This window comes from Macaca mulatta, chromosome 6 (genome assembly GCF_049350105.2).
Source record: "Macaca mulatta isolate MMU2019108-1 chromosome 6, T2T-MMU8v2.0, whole genome shotgun sequence".
NCBI classification, from domain to species: domain Eukaryota; kingdom Metazoa; phylum Chordata; class Mammalia; order Primates; family Cercopithecidae; genus Macaca; species Macaca mulatta.
Genome location: NC_133411.1, coordinates 94,612,182 through 94,627,922, shown reverse-complemented (window position 1 = coordinate 94,627,922; position 15,741 = coordinate 94,612,182). Strand labels below are relative to the sequence as shown.

At 33.4% G+C, this 15,741-nt stretch overlaps 1 protein-coding gene across 7 annotated transcripts in view; it reads left to right on the top strand.

The window, feature by feature from the left end:
- The window catches only part of TMEM161B (transmembrane protein 161B), a 73,827-nt gene extending 59,224 nt beyond the window's left edge, over positions 1-14,603 (top strand). For 4 of the 7 annotated variants that reach the window (XM_028849564.2, XM_078004963.1, XM_078004965.1 and 1 more), the window contains 7 exons: positions 2,404-2,555; positions 3,091-3,151; positions 3,632-3,772; positions 6,527-6,640; positions 10,664-10,838; positions 12,037-12,133; positions 13,318-13,746. In XM_028849564.2, coding sequence (XP_028705397.1) covers positions 2,404-2,555; positions 3,091-3,151; positions 3,632-3,772; positions 6,527-6,640; positions 10,664-10,838; positions 12,037-12,133; positions 13,318-13,595 — 1,018 coding nt within the window. In that variant the 3' untranslated portion in view covers positions 13,596-13,746. Of the gene's footprint in view, positions 1-2,403; positions 2,556-3,090; positions 3,152-3,631; positions 3,773-6,526; positions 6,641-10,663; positions 10,839-12,036; positions 12,134-13,317 lie in introns of all 7 variants that reach the window. The other 3 variants (XM_001085376.5, XM_028849569.2, XM_015140390.3) reach the window with 3 other exon arrangements.
- The last annotated feature ends 1,138 nt before the right edge of the window (positions 14,604-15,741 follow it).

Sequence of the window (15,741 nt, the reverse complement as noted above, 5' to 3'; positions counted from 1 at the left end):
TGGATTAGGTAGGAGGAGGGAAGAGGGCAGTTCAGATGATAGATAATGATCGAAGACAGTGTAGTGATGACACTCAGGAGATGGTAAGTACACTATTCTGATTAAGGTGAAGATTTGGGGACTATGGAATGAAAACTTGAACATGTGGGTGTGGCCAGATCATAGTATTACATATGGGTTATTGGGAGATGGTGTTCTAATATGGAACTCAATAAATAATTTCGTTTTTAAGATTTATCCAGTATGCAATATGAAGTGAGGATGCAGTGATTATACCATTTTAGGCATTTGTGGTGTGGGACTGTAAAGCATTAGTGATAAGTGCAAGATCATGCTTCATGTCTGGATCAGGCTGCATATAATTTTGTTTTCCTTTAGTGTTGACATATTTTGTAATTTCAGTATTCTAGGATAACAAAGTGCAGTGGTAGGTGTAATTTTTGGGAAATTTTATTCTGATGATTTGGTACCACTTTTGGCCAAAGATACTATTTTGTTTTTCAGTGTAAGCAAAGAAGTTGGAAATTGTCTCCTTATAGATTCTAGTAAACATTTTCAGTAAAAATAAAGCAGTGTTTTTCAAACCTGGGTTTAAAGCATTTAAGCTATTAGAGATCATCGCTGTATCTTAAAAGCAATTCAGTTGTGGTTTTGCAGCTTGACTATATTCATCTTTCTTTGTCCTCTTCTAATATGTAAGCTCTTTGTTATAATGCCAAGAAAGAGATGGATGGACCTGTATTGTTTGATACAGGTTGAACATTACAGTCCAAAATCCAAAATGCTCCAAAATCTGAAACTTTACCAGTACTGGCATGACACCAGAAGTAGAAAACTTTACACCTGGCCTCAAGTGAGAGATTGCAGTTAAAATGCAGTCAAAATTTTCTTCATGAATAAAATTATTAAATATATTGTATAAAATTACCTTCAGACTGTGTGTATAAGATATATATGAAAGGATTCTTTTGATGATGAGAATGTTTTAATTCTTTACTTCTGTCAGGGCGTTCTATTTTGAAAAGATTTTATGTGTTACTGCTATAAGTACCACATTGACTTAGGTGCTATGTACAGTTTTTTAGAGGCAATATAATCAATTGTTAAGTGCACAGATTCTAGATCCAGACTGTCTAGTTTTAAATCTCAATTTTCTCTAATCTAGCTGTGATTTTGAGGTTTTTACTTTTACCTCTCTGCCACAGTTGTTTTTTGTTGTTGTTGTCTGTTTGATTGTTTTCTGAGACAGAGTTTTACTCTTGTTGCCCAGGCTGGAGTGCAATGGTGCTATCTAGACTCACTGCAACTTCCATCTCCTGGATTCAAGCAACTCTCCTGCCTCAGCCTCCCGAGTAGCTGGGACTGCAGGCATGTGCCACCATGCCTGGCTAATTTTTGCATTTTAGGTAGACATGGGGTTTCGCCATGTTTGCCAGGCTGGTCTCAAACTCCTGACTTCAGGCGATCTGCTCACCTAGACCTCCCAAAGTGTTGGGAGTTTATAGGCGTGAGCCAGTGCGCCTGGCCCACTGTTTTGTTTTGTTTTTTTAAGTTTTTTTAAATGTCTGTAAAGTAGCAATAATAATGTGGTTAATGTGAGAATTAAAAGTTAATTGGTATTGCCCGGCACATGGCAAGTACTAAATGATAGCTGTTATTTTCCATGCTTGACATAAAGTTTACGTAAAGGTTGCTTTTCTAGGTTTGTTTGCCAAGCACCTTATTTTGTTTGTTTTGCAATTTCAAGGAGAACAATTTGGTGTATAATGGAGATCTGAGTTCTAGCTTTGGGCCACGCACTGATTTAACCTTGATTAAATCAATTTGTGTGTGTGTCGGGGTGGTTCAGATAAGATAATCTCTTCAGCCTATTTTAATAGATGAGCATGTTGAAACTTTGGCTGTGTTTGAATACTCAGTTGGAACTTGTTTTCTCTAAAGATTTTCGCTTAATACTAATGTGAAGTGGTGATCCCAGACATTTAGTTTTCATACTACAGATCAACAATAGCTACTAGTAAAATTCTCAAGTTTTAACTTGTTGAATTATTATGGATGATTCCTGTGTTATGTGTTTAATTATAAATGTAAACTGGTTTAACAGACATGCCTAATAAAGACAGTTCTCTAGAATAACGTCTACCCTGGCTTTTCATGTCGCTGAGAACGTATTGCATAAAAATCTTGAAATAATCTTCTAGTAAAATTTGAGATAAACTAGAAATACATTCCCTAGCTATAACTTAGTATGTGGGTGCTCTTTTCCTTAATTTAAAAATGTTATAAACTCCACTTAGAAATAAATGTTGTAGCCAGATTTTATTGGAATCAAGTCCTATCAAGATCGTTGTGTATAGTTCCCATAAAGTTATTGTGGTTTTTCCTGAACTTTTCCTTCTGCAGCAAAGTTCTATTTTCATTAACTACACACTATTTTAAAGTAGAAGATGGTGGTGAAAGATCTGTTTGTGTCACCTTTGGATTTTTTTTCTTTGTCAAAGCAATGGCAGTATTGATTGTAACAGAAAATTATCTGGAATTTGGACTTGAAACAGGTAATAGTTTCATACAACTTTAAAAATCAATTTTGCTTTATCTAATGCTAATATTTTTGACCTCAGTATTTAAGTTTTATATCTGATAAATATTTAAAATTAAATTTAAAGTGTATACTCTGTAATGTTCTAAATAATTAACCTTTATTATTCTTAATTAAGATCTTCTTTTTTTGCTTTTGTTTTAGCTAAGTTTTTAATTAATATGTTTTCCAAAAATACTGTCTCATTTTTTTCCTTACAGTTAAATAAGTTTCTGTAATGCTAAAGTTTACTCACATAGTTAAAGAATTAATGCAAATTTTATGCACACTCATGGAATGTACAAATATCAAAGGGATGTTTTCAAAGCCTGTTCCTGCTAATAACCAAATTTTATTGCGTTATGGCATACTAATTAACACATGAAAGAACTAAGCTAGTCACTTCAACATTTAAGATGCTCTGTTTTCTAGCATTTTATTTCCACAGAAAGATTCTATATTTCACATCTGTGATAAGAGTAATCTGTTTTTGTTTTTTTTTTTTCCTACAGGGTTTACAAATTTTTCAGACAGTGCGATGCAGTTTCTTGAAAAGCAAGGTTTAGAATCTCAGTAAGTCTTTGAAAAATTAAGCATTATTTAAATTTAACATTTTATATTTTTAATAAAGCAGTATTTACTATAGCTGTTTTAAATTAGTAAAGAGTTTTAAGTTGGACTGTCACTTCTAGAAACATCCTTACTCATAATTTTTATGACTATATAAAGTTAGTATCTTTCATAGAATTCTTATATAAATTTGCATTTCTTAAATTCATCTCCCTCAAAAGATTAAATTTCTATCCAAGTTATATATCAATTCCTTGTTGAATGTGTAAGTTAGGTTGTTGTGACTGCGACTAAAGAGATGCCTCATTTAGTTTACAGTTCACCAGAATCCATTATAGGTACTTGAATAATAGCAATCTTTTTGTAGAAATTTGCTTTGTTTTACTGTTATTGTTGTTTGTAACAGAATTGATTAGAAGAAAGGAAATTCTTCGAAAGCTAATTATAAAAATTTATCAGCTTCTTTAAAAATTTTATTTTTAGGAGTCCTGTTTCAAAACTTACTTTCAAATTTTTCCTGGCTATTTTCTGTTCACTCATTGGGGCTTTTTTGACATTTCCTGGATTACGGCTGGCTCAAATGCATCTGGATGCCCTGAATTTGGCAACAGAAAAAATTACACAGTAAGCGGAAAATGTACATAAGCACATGCAGATAAATATATGTTTTCCATCTTAATGAAGGTATAATATTGTAATGTAATCATAAATTATTGTATTGAAAATTAATAAATAACTATTTGATGTCACATTACTTCCTCTTTCAACTATAAGCAAGTTTCTTTTATTTGCTTCTAAATTTTAAGTCTTGTATTTAAAAAGATACACCATCAATTACTAAATTTGTCTTGCCTGTTAAAATGAAAATCTCAAAATTTATGTTCTTTCTAATTCAGGGGCTTACATTGCAATCTCTACAACTAAACTGAGGCTCCATAGAAATTTCCCTTAAAAAATAAGATCATTTTACTTTAAAATATTGTTTTAAGTTTTTATATGAATCTATTTAAATTAACTTTTTAATGTAAAATTTTATTTAAAAACATTTTAAAACTTAAAGTTGTATGTAAGAGATGTTTGTTTTCCTTAAGTTATTGACCTGCTTATTGACTCTTATTAAAATAATACATTAGTTTGGAATTGTTAATACTCTACAATGTTATATGTTGTACATTACTTCTAACTACCAAATTCTATTTTAGTTCTGAAATTCTACGTTTGGACAAGTCATATTTCATCTTCATATGTAGTTCAAAGCCCATTTACTGTATTCTTTGTGGTTGTCACAGATTTTTTTTGTTGTTGATGTAGACATCTTGGCAGAAAGATAGGCTTATATCTACTTCAACTCATATTCAGATCAAAGTTCCTGTCTCATCGTTTTGTTTTGCAGTAGAAGCCCAACTTGAGAATATTTCATTTTGATATGTGTATTTATAATCATTAAGTTTCTCTGGGTGATCTTATTTCCTAACATTTCTATTCTTTAAAACCTATTTTTAATGAGGCTGAGTCTTTAGTCTTTGCACATTCTTGTCTCTGTTACCTATGTCATTTCCCTTTAATTTAATTTTGACTGTCTTTTTTTTTTTAACCTCACTTCCATTTTTCTACATATGCTTTATATGTGTGTTTACCTATTGTCACCTTCCACTACACACTCCTTCATCCTTCTTTTTTTTTTTTTTTTTTTTTTTCCTTCTTTTACTCAGCGTGCTTTTGGCTACATCCTGCCTTTCTCCCACCACCCGTATCCCTAATGGCTTCTTTTAAGACAAAACCTGGTTCTCCCCCTCCTCTCTACACACACACTTCAGTCCACTAACCCCAGTGTTATGATTTAAATAAGCTGAAAAGGGTGGGTGGAGGGGAGCCCTTCACAAGCTACTGAAACCGCTGTGGGCTGCTCCTTGATACTAGAGTGTTCCCTAGCAACACTGCATACCTAATACTGCTTCTTTCTTCCCCACATCCGATGGTTTACCCAGGCTGTGGGATGAAAGAATCACTTTATAAAAACATTTCAAGCATTTAGTGGTGGTTGGGGGTGGAGCACACATTTTAGTGCCCTTTTTAGTAAAATGTGGCTTCATTTTAAGATTTTTTCCCTTTGGGGATTTGGGGTTTTATTTTCAGTTATTGCAGCCCCTCATTGTGTTGTAGCACTCTGCCTTGATATAAGGGTGTGGGCAAGCTAGTTCTGTTGTGAGAATAACATGACTGGCACAAAGAGCAGCATTCTCTTCACCCCCATGGCCAGGCACTAGGACCTGTTTTCATATCAGAGGTTAGAGCGAGAGTTCTGCCTTTCCCTGTCAGGTGTTCATGGCTTCCTGACCCAGCCCTGTTCACTCACACAGATCCCTGTCATTTGCCTGTGTAGTAATACTTTAAAATGTGGTGTTTGTGTGTATTTTGAATCCTCCAGTTTAGCTCTTAAGTGTGGTTGATAATGAAAGCAGTTTATGGTAATAAAATGTGTGAAGAATTTGCCTTTTTTCTGAAATAACAAAAATGTTCATCAGCCATCTGTCTCTGTAGGGTACAAACTTGGACAATTAACAATGAAGTTATAGTGCAGACCTGAAACCTTTGCTGTATTAGGTATATTGCCTTGTCAGGAGTAATGCAAATTTTTTTGATATATATATATATATCAAATATATATATATATATCAAATTTTTTTGATATATATATATGGGATAGGGAAATTATTTCAAGTGTGTTCATACTCATTCAAAAAGAAATTAAAATGTGGAATCACTTATGATTTTAACAATGGAAATTTAAAATTATACATGATCATTACACATTGAAAGGTTCCTCGGTTGCAGGTTGTTGGAGTAGGTTCCATCTGCCATATGCCTTCTAGTCATATGGACCTGGCTAATCACTATCATTTACTTGTAGATAATGAGGAGACACTTTGTTTCATTTGCACTAGAAAGTATCAGATGACTCTTCTGTACTGAAAATCCATTAGATTCATTGACTATCTAAAGTTAGAATCATTAAATCCTGCTTATTAAATCAGGAATAAAGTATGGGATTACTAAAGAATACTAGAATAGAAGTGAACAAATCTGAATTTTAGTCCTATATTTACCTCTGGCCTGTTATTGCCAAGAGCAAGTCATTTAACTTTTCTGCATCTAAATGTTCTCATTTGAAAAATTAAGATAATGACATAATTTCTCACAGGCTCAAATCAGTGTTAAATCATAATGATAAATATAAAATGATGGTGACAGTAGTACCGTAAGTAGTAGAATATTGCAAATAAGTTCCTACCTCCATTTTAGTAAGACCCAAGCTTCTGTAGTTTATTAGCACATGTTGTTTCTGAATTTTTATATTTATTTCTTACATATTTTCAGAACATTACTTCATATCAACTTCCTGGCACCTTTATTTATGGTTCTGCTCTGGGTAAAACCAATCACCAAAGACTACATTATGAACCCACCACTGGGTAAAGAAAGTATCCCTTTGTAAGTATGGGCATTTGAAAGCTGATTTTTATCACCAAAACTGCTTTACTAAATGTTATTTACTGTATTTGTTTTTCAGTGATAAAATCAGGACACTGTATTTTTCAGACATTAATAGGAATGCTAAAAGATGTGTTAGAAAATTGAAGCTACAGAGCATCATTTAACATTTTTGTGATCTTTATTAGTTAATGATTATTACTTTGCACTAATATTATCTTATACACTGTTTTTTTCTCTTCTTTACGTCCAGTCATCATCATTTTTCTGTTGTCATTGTGCCTATTGTTTAGATACTTTCTGGAGTTCTTTTGTTTTAATTGTGAAAATTATGGAGAAAAAAAGTAGTGTAAATGGAAACTCATATACTCAACCCCTATATTTGACAGTTGTTAACATTTTCCATATTTGCTTCATCCATTTTTTATTTTGTTTTTTGATGAAGCATTTTTGAATTAAATTAGAGACATAGCAGTTTTATCCCTTCATACTTTAGCTTGCACCTCTAAAAAAAATAAGGATATTTTCCTATATAACAATAATATCATCGTACCTAACAAAATTATCTAATACTAATACCTTAACATTATTATCTAATACTAGTTTATAGTTCTATAGTTAGGCAACTATATTTTAGCAGAAGATGGTGAGGAAACAAACAGTTTATTAATAGGCGTTAATAACTAGATTTGATATGTTAGCCTTGTAGAACTGTTAGAGTAATAGAAAGTTTCAGACAGAACTGGTCCAAACTCCAGCTCTCCTCCTCACTAAAATCTTTGCTTGAGGCAGATTACTTAACCACTGAGCCTCTGTTTCCCCATGTGGAAGACGAAGATAATAGTATCTACCTCACAAGGTTATCATTGGAGTAAATGAAAGAACACATGTAATGCAACCAGCTGGAATTAAGTGCTTAATAAATGTTCTTTTCACTGCTTTGCCTCATCAGAATTAAAATAGAAATACTTGACTAGTCGTTGACTCTGCAGTGTACCTTTTATATTGTGTACTTCTTTTAGATCCTGGTACCAGTTTTTCTTGGAGTATATATAAAATCAGTGATGACCATGATAATTTTTCTTTTTAGATTTAATCCTGTTGAACCCGGGAAATAGCCACTGAAAAAGTAATGCTTCCCCCCTGCCGATATACACTAATTACCTTAATGGTAATTTTAACTTGACAGATTCCTTAAGTATTGAAGAGTAATTCTAAGGATCCTAGGGTTCTAGAAAAATCTCAGAGAAACTGCTAATTCATATCTTTGATACTGAAAGCATTCCCAATCCTTCCTTGAAATTTGGTCGTGGAAACTGGATTTCATACTCCTGTCATTATGTTCTCTGATTTTATATTTGCCTTAGTTAAATTGAGAAAATAAGGAAACTAGCATTTATGATACACTTATACCAGCTATTATGTGAGATATTGATACTTTACATATTGTATCTTTTTATGGTAATTGTGCATATGTTGTTGTTCTCATCCTGTTTTATAAATGAAATAACAGGCTCAGAGGTTAAATAATTTGACTAAGGTTATTCAGCCAAATCGTGTGTACATAAAACACTTGGTAGTTATACCAACATTCACTTCCCACTTCCAGTCTGATTAAATTACATGTGGATTCATTAGTAGTGAATACTTTATTTAATGGAAATGGGAATAAGGAACTTTTCCCTTGTGTGTATATTAAATTATAGGAAAAATGTGGTTTGTACATAAAGACCTGAGGTTCTCTTTCTATGGTTTTACCTCTGCTCTCTTTTATTATTCTTTAATTTGAATTCATGGTTATTAGAGGCAGTTTTTAATTTTTGTTAAAAATCTAAAGTGCATATGGTAGATTGTGAAAAATGGCTTCCCATCAAAGAGGGTAGGATGAAGGAAAAATGAAGTGACAGGTTCTTCTTCTGTCACAGACAAATTGATTTGTGGAAAGGTGTTTGTAATCAGAAGCAAAAAATATGGTATAATGTAGTTTCAACCCAGAAATGTATTTGAGTCCATCATGTGTTCTGATAAAGCATTGAAAAAAAATAAAATATTGGTAAACAGAGTCCATGTGTGCTTATAACCTCATAAAAAGAACACAGCATACACAGGAAAGCTCAGAATGGCATCAGGAATTTAGGGTGATTTCTTCTGCCTGTGCTTTACCTGTGTACTTTTAAGCCCCTCCTCATGCTCCTTCTTGAGATACTCTATCAGATGAATTTTTCAGGTATTTATGATGATACTGAATAATCTAATTAGAAAGTAGTATTTAATGACTATCATCCTAAATCCTGAACCCATAAACTGAGCAAATAATTTTCTAGTTCACTACCTTCTATTCCTTTCATTCACATTACCTGTTATCCTCAAAGGCTGTGAAATAGCTGTCTTCAGGCTGCTCCCAGTTAGTTGTCCTTGTTGCACAACTGGAGGGAGCACAGTATTGTTTATAGGTCCCCAGGAAAGGGTCAAGGCTGTGGGTAGGCTTATGTACTGTTACCCTCACATGATGGCTCCCTAATCTCATTGTTCATTGTAGTGGAAACATGTTGATAAAATGTTACGCCTTTATCTTTCTTAGCGAACAGTGCATTTCCATTGGAATTTTATGTCCATGTCCCCTCGTGACTTAATAAAAAGAGAGAGTATATAAAGTAAAGCCTTTGTCCCATTCCCATTTCTTAACTCCATTTCATTAACAGTTCGAGCAAAATATTACACTTCAAATTTTCCTATATTATAGTTTTAGTTATGAGGTTTTGTTTTTTTTTTTTTTTTTTTGTAAATCTTTTCTCATTTGTTCTTCTTTATATGCATCCATTCTACCCTCATGTTCTTACGAATTTCAGGGAGACCCTTCTCAGTTCCAGGTTTTACCTGGCAAATCAGTCTGTGCATTACAACGGTCATATTAAGTGCCTGGTAGGTACTAGATATAAGACTAGATGCCAAGGGTGGTCTAGTTACTACATTCAAATTACTTGCAATGTATTTCTTCATCAGAGCAGAAACCCATGGTCTTTTAAAAACATTAAACACCAAAAGGACATCAGAAGTTATCTCTGTTTTCGAAAATTCTTTAAGCAGCCCTCATCAGTGATCTGGTTTCTGAAACGATGTCTTTTTTTTTTTTTTTTTTTTTTTTTGAGTCGGAGTCTCGCTCTGTCGCCCAGGCTGGAGTGCAGTGGCCAGATCTCAGCTCACTGCAAGCTCCGCCTCCCGGGTTTACGCCATTCTCCTGCCTCAGCCTCCCGAGTAGCTGGGACTACAGGTGCCCGCCACCTCGCCCGGCTAGTTTTTTGTATTTTTTTTTTTTTAGTAGAGACGGGGTTTCATCATGTTAGCCAGGTGGTCTCGATCTGCTGACCTCATGATCCGCCCGTCTCGGCCTCCCAAAGTGCGAAATGATGTCTTTACGTTATGTGTTTTCACCTAGAATCCTAACCTTAAGTTTGAGGAATTGCTTAGAACCAAGCCAGCTTCAATGCATAACAAGTTAAATGAATTGTTGTAGAGGAATTTCAGGCATCTGATATCTTTCATAATGTATCAGAAGTTTTGATTTTCCAGTGGTCCCAAGTGAAGGCTCAGCAGAGTGGAAGATCCCATGCAAATAGGTGTATGATCAGGCAAAGCTGTACCCAATGATGTTTGGTGATTGACTTGATTAGTCCCACAGGCAATCCCTGCAGTTTTCTTGCTTTCCCCAACTTCTCTTTTCATGTCACAGCCAGTTTTTATCCATGGAGGAGGGTATATAGAGAAAAGGGTATCATGTATTGCTCTACTTTTTTCTTCTAGATACCTGTTAACTTCTTATGCTTTCATAATACATTTATCTAGTTCTGTTATTCAAGTGAAAGTATTATACAGATAAGTCTATGGCAGAGTCAGATTCTTTTGTGTGTCTAACTGTTACTAAGTATAGACTTCTTATATTTTATATGGTGAGCATTAACATACAACAAGCATGCTAGCATATTGTTGTCTTTGAGAGCACTATATCAACTTTTTGATCTGTAGAATGACAGAAGCCACATTTGATACTCTGCGACTCTGGTTAATAATCCTGCTGTGTGCTTTGCGGTTGGCCATGATGCGTAGTCACCTGCAAGCTTATTTAAATTTAGCCCAAAAATGTGTGGATCAGATGAAGAAAGAAGCAGGGCGAATAAGTACGGTTGAGCTACAGAAAATGGTAAGTTTTATACCCTAGTCAAAATGAAAAATAGCAAAACCACACTTTAAGAAAAAAGAAAAATATTGGTTTCCTTTAGTAGATAGTATTTCAACCCGTCTTATTCTTATTGTAAATAAACAAAACAATCTTAAGCTAACAGATATCAAAGAGACCTTTTTCTGATTTTGGTGCCACGTGAAGGAAGGGGTCTTAATTCTTCTTCCTGCCTTAAGTGCTTGGTGTCATACAGTGGGTGGTACAAAGCTGTTTTATGCCTAATATTGCTAAATGGGACCCTTCTAATTGATTTGAAAGACGTTATAACATATTGTCCAGACTTTAAGACTTAAAGAGTAGGAAATACTACTTTTAGTGGCTACATTTATTCATTTTAAATGTACTTGAATATGAAATGTAAGTATTTAATTTATTTGAGGCTTGCACAGAAGAAAAGGACAAGGAATCCATCTGCCACTATAATGGACCAATAACTTGATTGTATCTTTCTTTAAGAGAGGTAGTTTTAGCTACCTCCTTTTACTATTATGATTGTTATTTTATTTTTTTGTAGAGACAGCATCTCTCTATATAGCCCAGGCTTGTCTTGAACTCCTGAGCTCAAGCAGTCCTCCTGCATCACCTCCCAAAGGATTGGGATTACAGGCTGAGCCACCATGCCCAACCAGCTCCAGTTTTTTATTCACCTCCATAGTTAGAGGCATTTATTAAGATTTAGACAACTTTTTTTCTGTTTTACCTTTTATATATTTTTATATTTTCCATAGTTTGACTTCAAATATGTTCATGTAGAATGGGGACTTAATTTTTTATTTATGAGGGATTTATGCTCATATGTGACTCTGCCTACTATTGTTATTTAGTTGGATATTTTAGGTAGATGCCCTTACATTTTGTTTTATCTTTGAAATATGAGTAAATGTATACCATTTGAATCTTAGTCATTATTTTCTCCAATATATATACATCATTTAAGAATTATTTTTAAGGAATCTATTTTAATGTTCTCACATTCCAAAAACTTGTCTTCAAATTGAGCCTTTCCAGAGTCATTTTGGGGACATTTAGCATTGACATTTAGCTTCCTTCTTGTGAAAGGATTATCTCTTAAACATTTTGGTATGACAATTATATGAAAGTTTAATTCACTCTTAACATGTCAGTTGTATTAGACACTTAAGAATGTTGTTGGTTGCAGGTGGCTCGAGTCTTTTATTATCTTTGTGTCATTGCACTGCAGTATGTGGCGCCTCTGGTAATGCTGCTTCACACAACTCTGCTTTTGAAAACACTAGGTAGGCATGCCCTGGCAACTAGGAAGCATCTTTTACTTTCTACCTATAATTAATAAGGCTCTTTGTCACCAACAAAGAAATGCAACTCTTAAAATTGTTTCTCTTTTTAAAAGCTGTGAAAAAGAACCATGGGAAAGTTTTAGCTGTGGAAGGTGATTTATCATTTTCATTTTGAAAACTCAGACCCATGGTTTTATAACTTTATGCTTTGTCTTCAAGAATTGTTTACTAAAGGTTAAGTCTCAGATTTACCCAGTAACTTTAGTAAGCACTGTTGATCTTAGTTACTTTTGTGTTATAAGAAAATGATTTAAGGTTTTGTTATTGCCTAATATTTATATTATTACAAGGCAATTATAAACTTAAATAAATTACAGAATGCTATGGTAAGTTCTAGTTTAGATAACTTACATTGAAAGGGTGAAGATTTCTCAGTACAAAATTCTACAAGTCTCTTCATTAAGCTATCAAGTCCCCATGTGGTGTTATTCAAGAAGTATCTATTACTGCATTAATCATTTCCCCTTTTTTGGATCAGGCAATCAGCCACTGTTAGGGTTTAAGAAACCCAAAGGAACTAAAAGTATTATTTGGCTTCATGGACTTAGTGGGTGTTATAGACCTGATGATAGGTGTAGGTGCCCTGTAAGAATCTATGGAATGTAAAGGGATAAGTAGTTCAGTTGTAAATTAAGTGACTCATATCCTGTCCACTATAGGAAAGTATATGATGAAAAAAATTTCTGGAAGCTATTAATAGGTTTTCATATTGAAATCATAGATAATTTCTGAGAAGGGAATTTACTTTGATATTCTAGAAGTAGAAAATATTTCTCAGAAGTTTTTGAATCTGTCCTTGTCACTCCAGTAGAGTTAGCTGATTCATTTCTTATACAGTGAGGAAATTGTTTTTGTTATTTTACCCATTTTTAGTGCACATAATTAAAAGTATATCAGACTTTTCGCTTTTATGTGTACCTTTACTGATGAGGCCAGATAGTCTCTAGTCACGTTAATTTTTTAGGGATCTAGAAGGATTATTATTTTACTTTATTTTCAACATAAAATGATGTACTATGCCTCTAAACTTATTGTTAATTTCAAATATAGTAAAGATCTTTTTTTAGTGAAAAGCTTTGTAATTAGTTACTCTTCAAATTGTATTTGTGTCTTCGATTTTCTAGGTAATCATTCCTGGGGAATTTATCCAGAATCTATCTCTACCTTACCAGCGGATAATAGTCTACTTTCCAATTCTGTTTACTCTGAATTACCATCAGCTGAAGGGAAGATGAAGGTAACTGTTACGCAAATAACAGTGGCACTGAGCAGCTTAAAAAATATTTTTACTCCTCTTCTTTTTCGAGGACTTCTGTCTTTTCTGACCTGGTGGATTGCTGCTTGCCTCTTTTCTACAAGCCTTTTTGGGCTTTTCTATCACCAGTATCTGACTGTGGCATGAATCTCAGTTAACAAAAAAGCATATCCAAATCACACTTTAAATTCAAATATTTGTGCCCTTAAAGGGCTGATGAAAACCAGAAGAAAGCAAATACAATGGAAAAAAAAAAAAACATATCAGAATGTCTTGTATTAAATGTTTCCTCTGTATTCTCAGGGTGAATTAATGTTGTAATATTTAAAATTACAAAATAGATTGTTATCTGTTACACTGTGGCATTGGAATTTTAACTCTTTGTATTTACTGGTAGGAGAGGGCTATCTACAAGGGTAATATTTCTGATTACCCTGGTTTACAGAAACCTCCAGCAGTCTTTGAAACATCTCACATGACTCTAGTTACTGATTGCTTTTAATGGTATTATGGTACTGTTGATAGTCATAGTGGCTGCCTATAGAACAATCTTCAAACTGAGCCATGCTTTAGGAGAGGGAAAGGGGCTAAAGTCTCTTCTGTTGGTAATATATTAGTTACTCTTGAAACAATAAAATCCAACAGAAAGGAAGAGATAGCTACTGTATATTACAGTAAAGAAAGCTGCATAGTTATTTTAAATTTAATGGAGATGAATATGGTTAAAATATATAACTACTGCTCCTTGAGAATAGCAAGAGTATTGTTTTAAAACATATTCTACCCAACTTGAGAGTTCTTTTAAAATGACTGGCCATATGAACATTTGTAATCTTGCCATTAGGTTTGGACCTGCCATATTTTATTTTATTCTACGATCCTAAATAGTTCCTTTTAATAGGCTAAAAATATTTATCAATACTGATCAGACTTTAAAGAAATTACTTTGTAAACCTGCTGACTACCTGTATGTATTGTGTATATATTATATATTAAATATATAATATATTGAGATTATAAAAGATGAAAATATTGAATCCTTATAATATTTTAAGTTGCAGAATGTATGTTAAAAAGTGACTTGAATGAGATGTATTTGTATCTAGAAATTTTATTTCTTTTTGGAATGAGATTAAAATACATTTTGAAAGTTCAGCAGAGTAAGCAATTTATTTGTATTGCCTATGTGTGAGTGTATTTAAAGTTTTATGGACGCTTAATAATTTCTCCCAAATTAAAATTCTTTTTCTGTCATTTCTGAAAATCAGAATCTTTCCCTCCCAAATCAGGTCTACAGGTATCATGTATGCCTTGGTTAAATAGGACTCATTTTAAATTTGTAGTTTCTAGAATAAGAAATATTTTTGTTTTACTGGCCAAAGTTGAGATAATTTGAATGAAACATTCAAGGGAAATGAAAAAAAATAAAACTCTTTTTGATTCTTTTTACATCTAAAGTTTAAAATGAAGGGTAAAGATTGTAAAATGTATAAGAGATAAACAAAGGTAGTTTTTTTCTCTTTTTAAATAAATGAATAAATACTTTTCCATATAACTCTTAGGAGGCTGTCTTTATTTTCAGTGCCGTTACCACTGTTGAAAGCAAGTTTGAAACCCTTCTTTTGGAATAACTTTCAGGGCTTAAGGTTCACATTCATTTGAAAATTTTAATATAGCAAATTCCTGTCTTTGGGTGTAGATTTAAATATTTTGGAAATAGCCATGTTTTAAAAGAAAAGGAATGCTTATACACTGCTGGGGATGTAAATTACTTCCACTCCTATGGAAAACAGTATGGAGATTTCTCAAAGGACTAAAAATAGAACTACCACTTGACTGAGCAGTTTCAGTATTAGATATCAATCCAAATGACAGGGAATCATTTTATCAAAAAGAGACCTGCACTTATCTGTTATTGAAGCAGTATTCACAGTAGCAAAGTCATGGGGTCAACCTAAGTGGCCATCAATGGTTGATTGGATAAAGAATATGTGGTATGTATGCACCATAGAATACCATGCAGCCGTAAAAATAGAATGAAACCATGTTCTTTGCAGCAACATGGATGAAGCTGGAGGCCATTGTCCTAAGTGAACTAACTCAGAAACAGAAAATGAAATACCAGATGTTCTTTTATAAGCGGGAGCTGAACAATGAGTACTCATGGACATAAAAATGGAAATAATAGACACTAGGGATTCCAAAAGAGGGGAAGTGGGAAGGAGACAAGGGTTGAAACACTACCTGTTGGATACTATATTCACTATTTGATTATGGGTTCACTAGAAGCCCA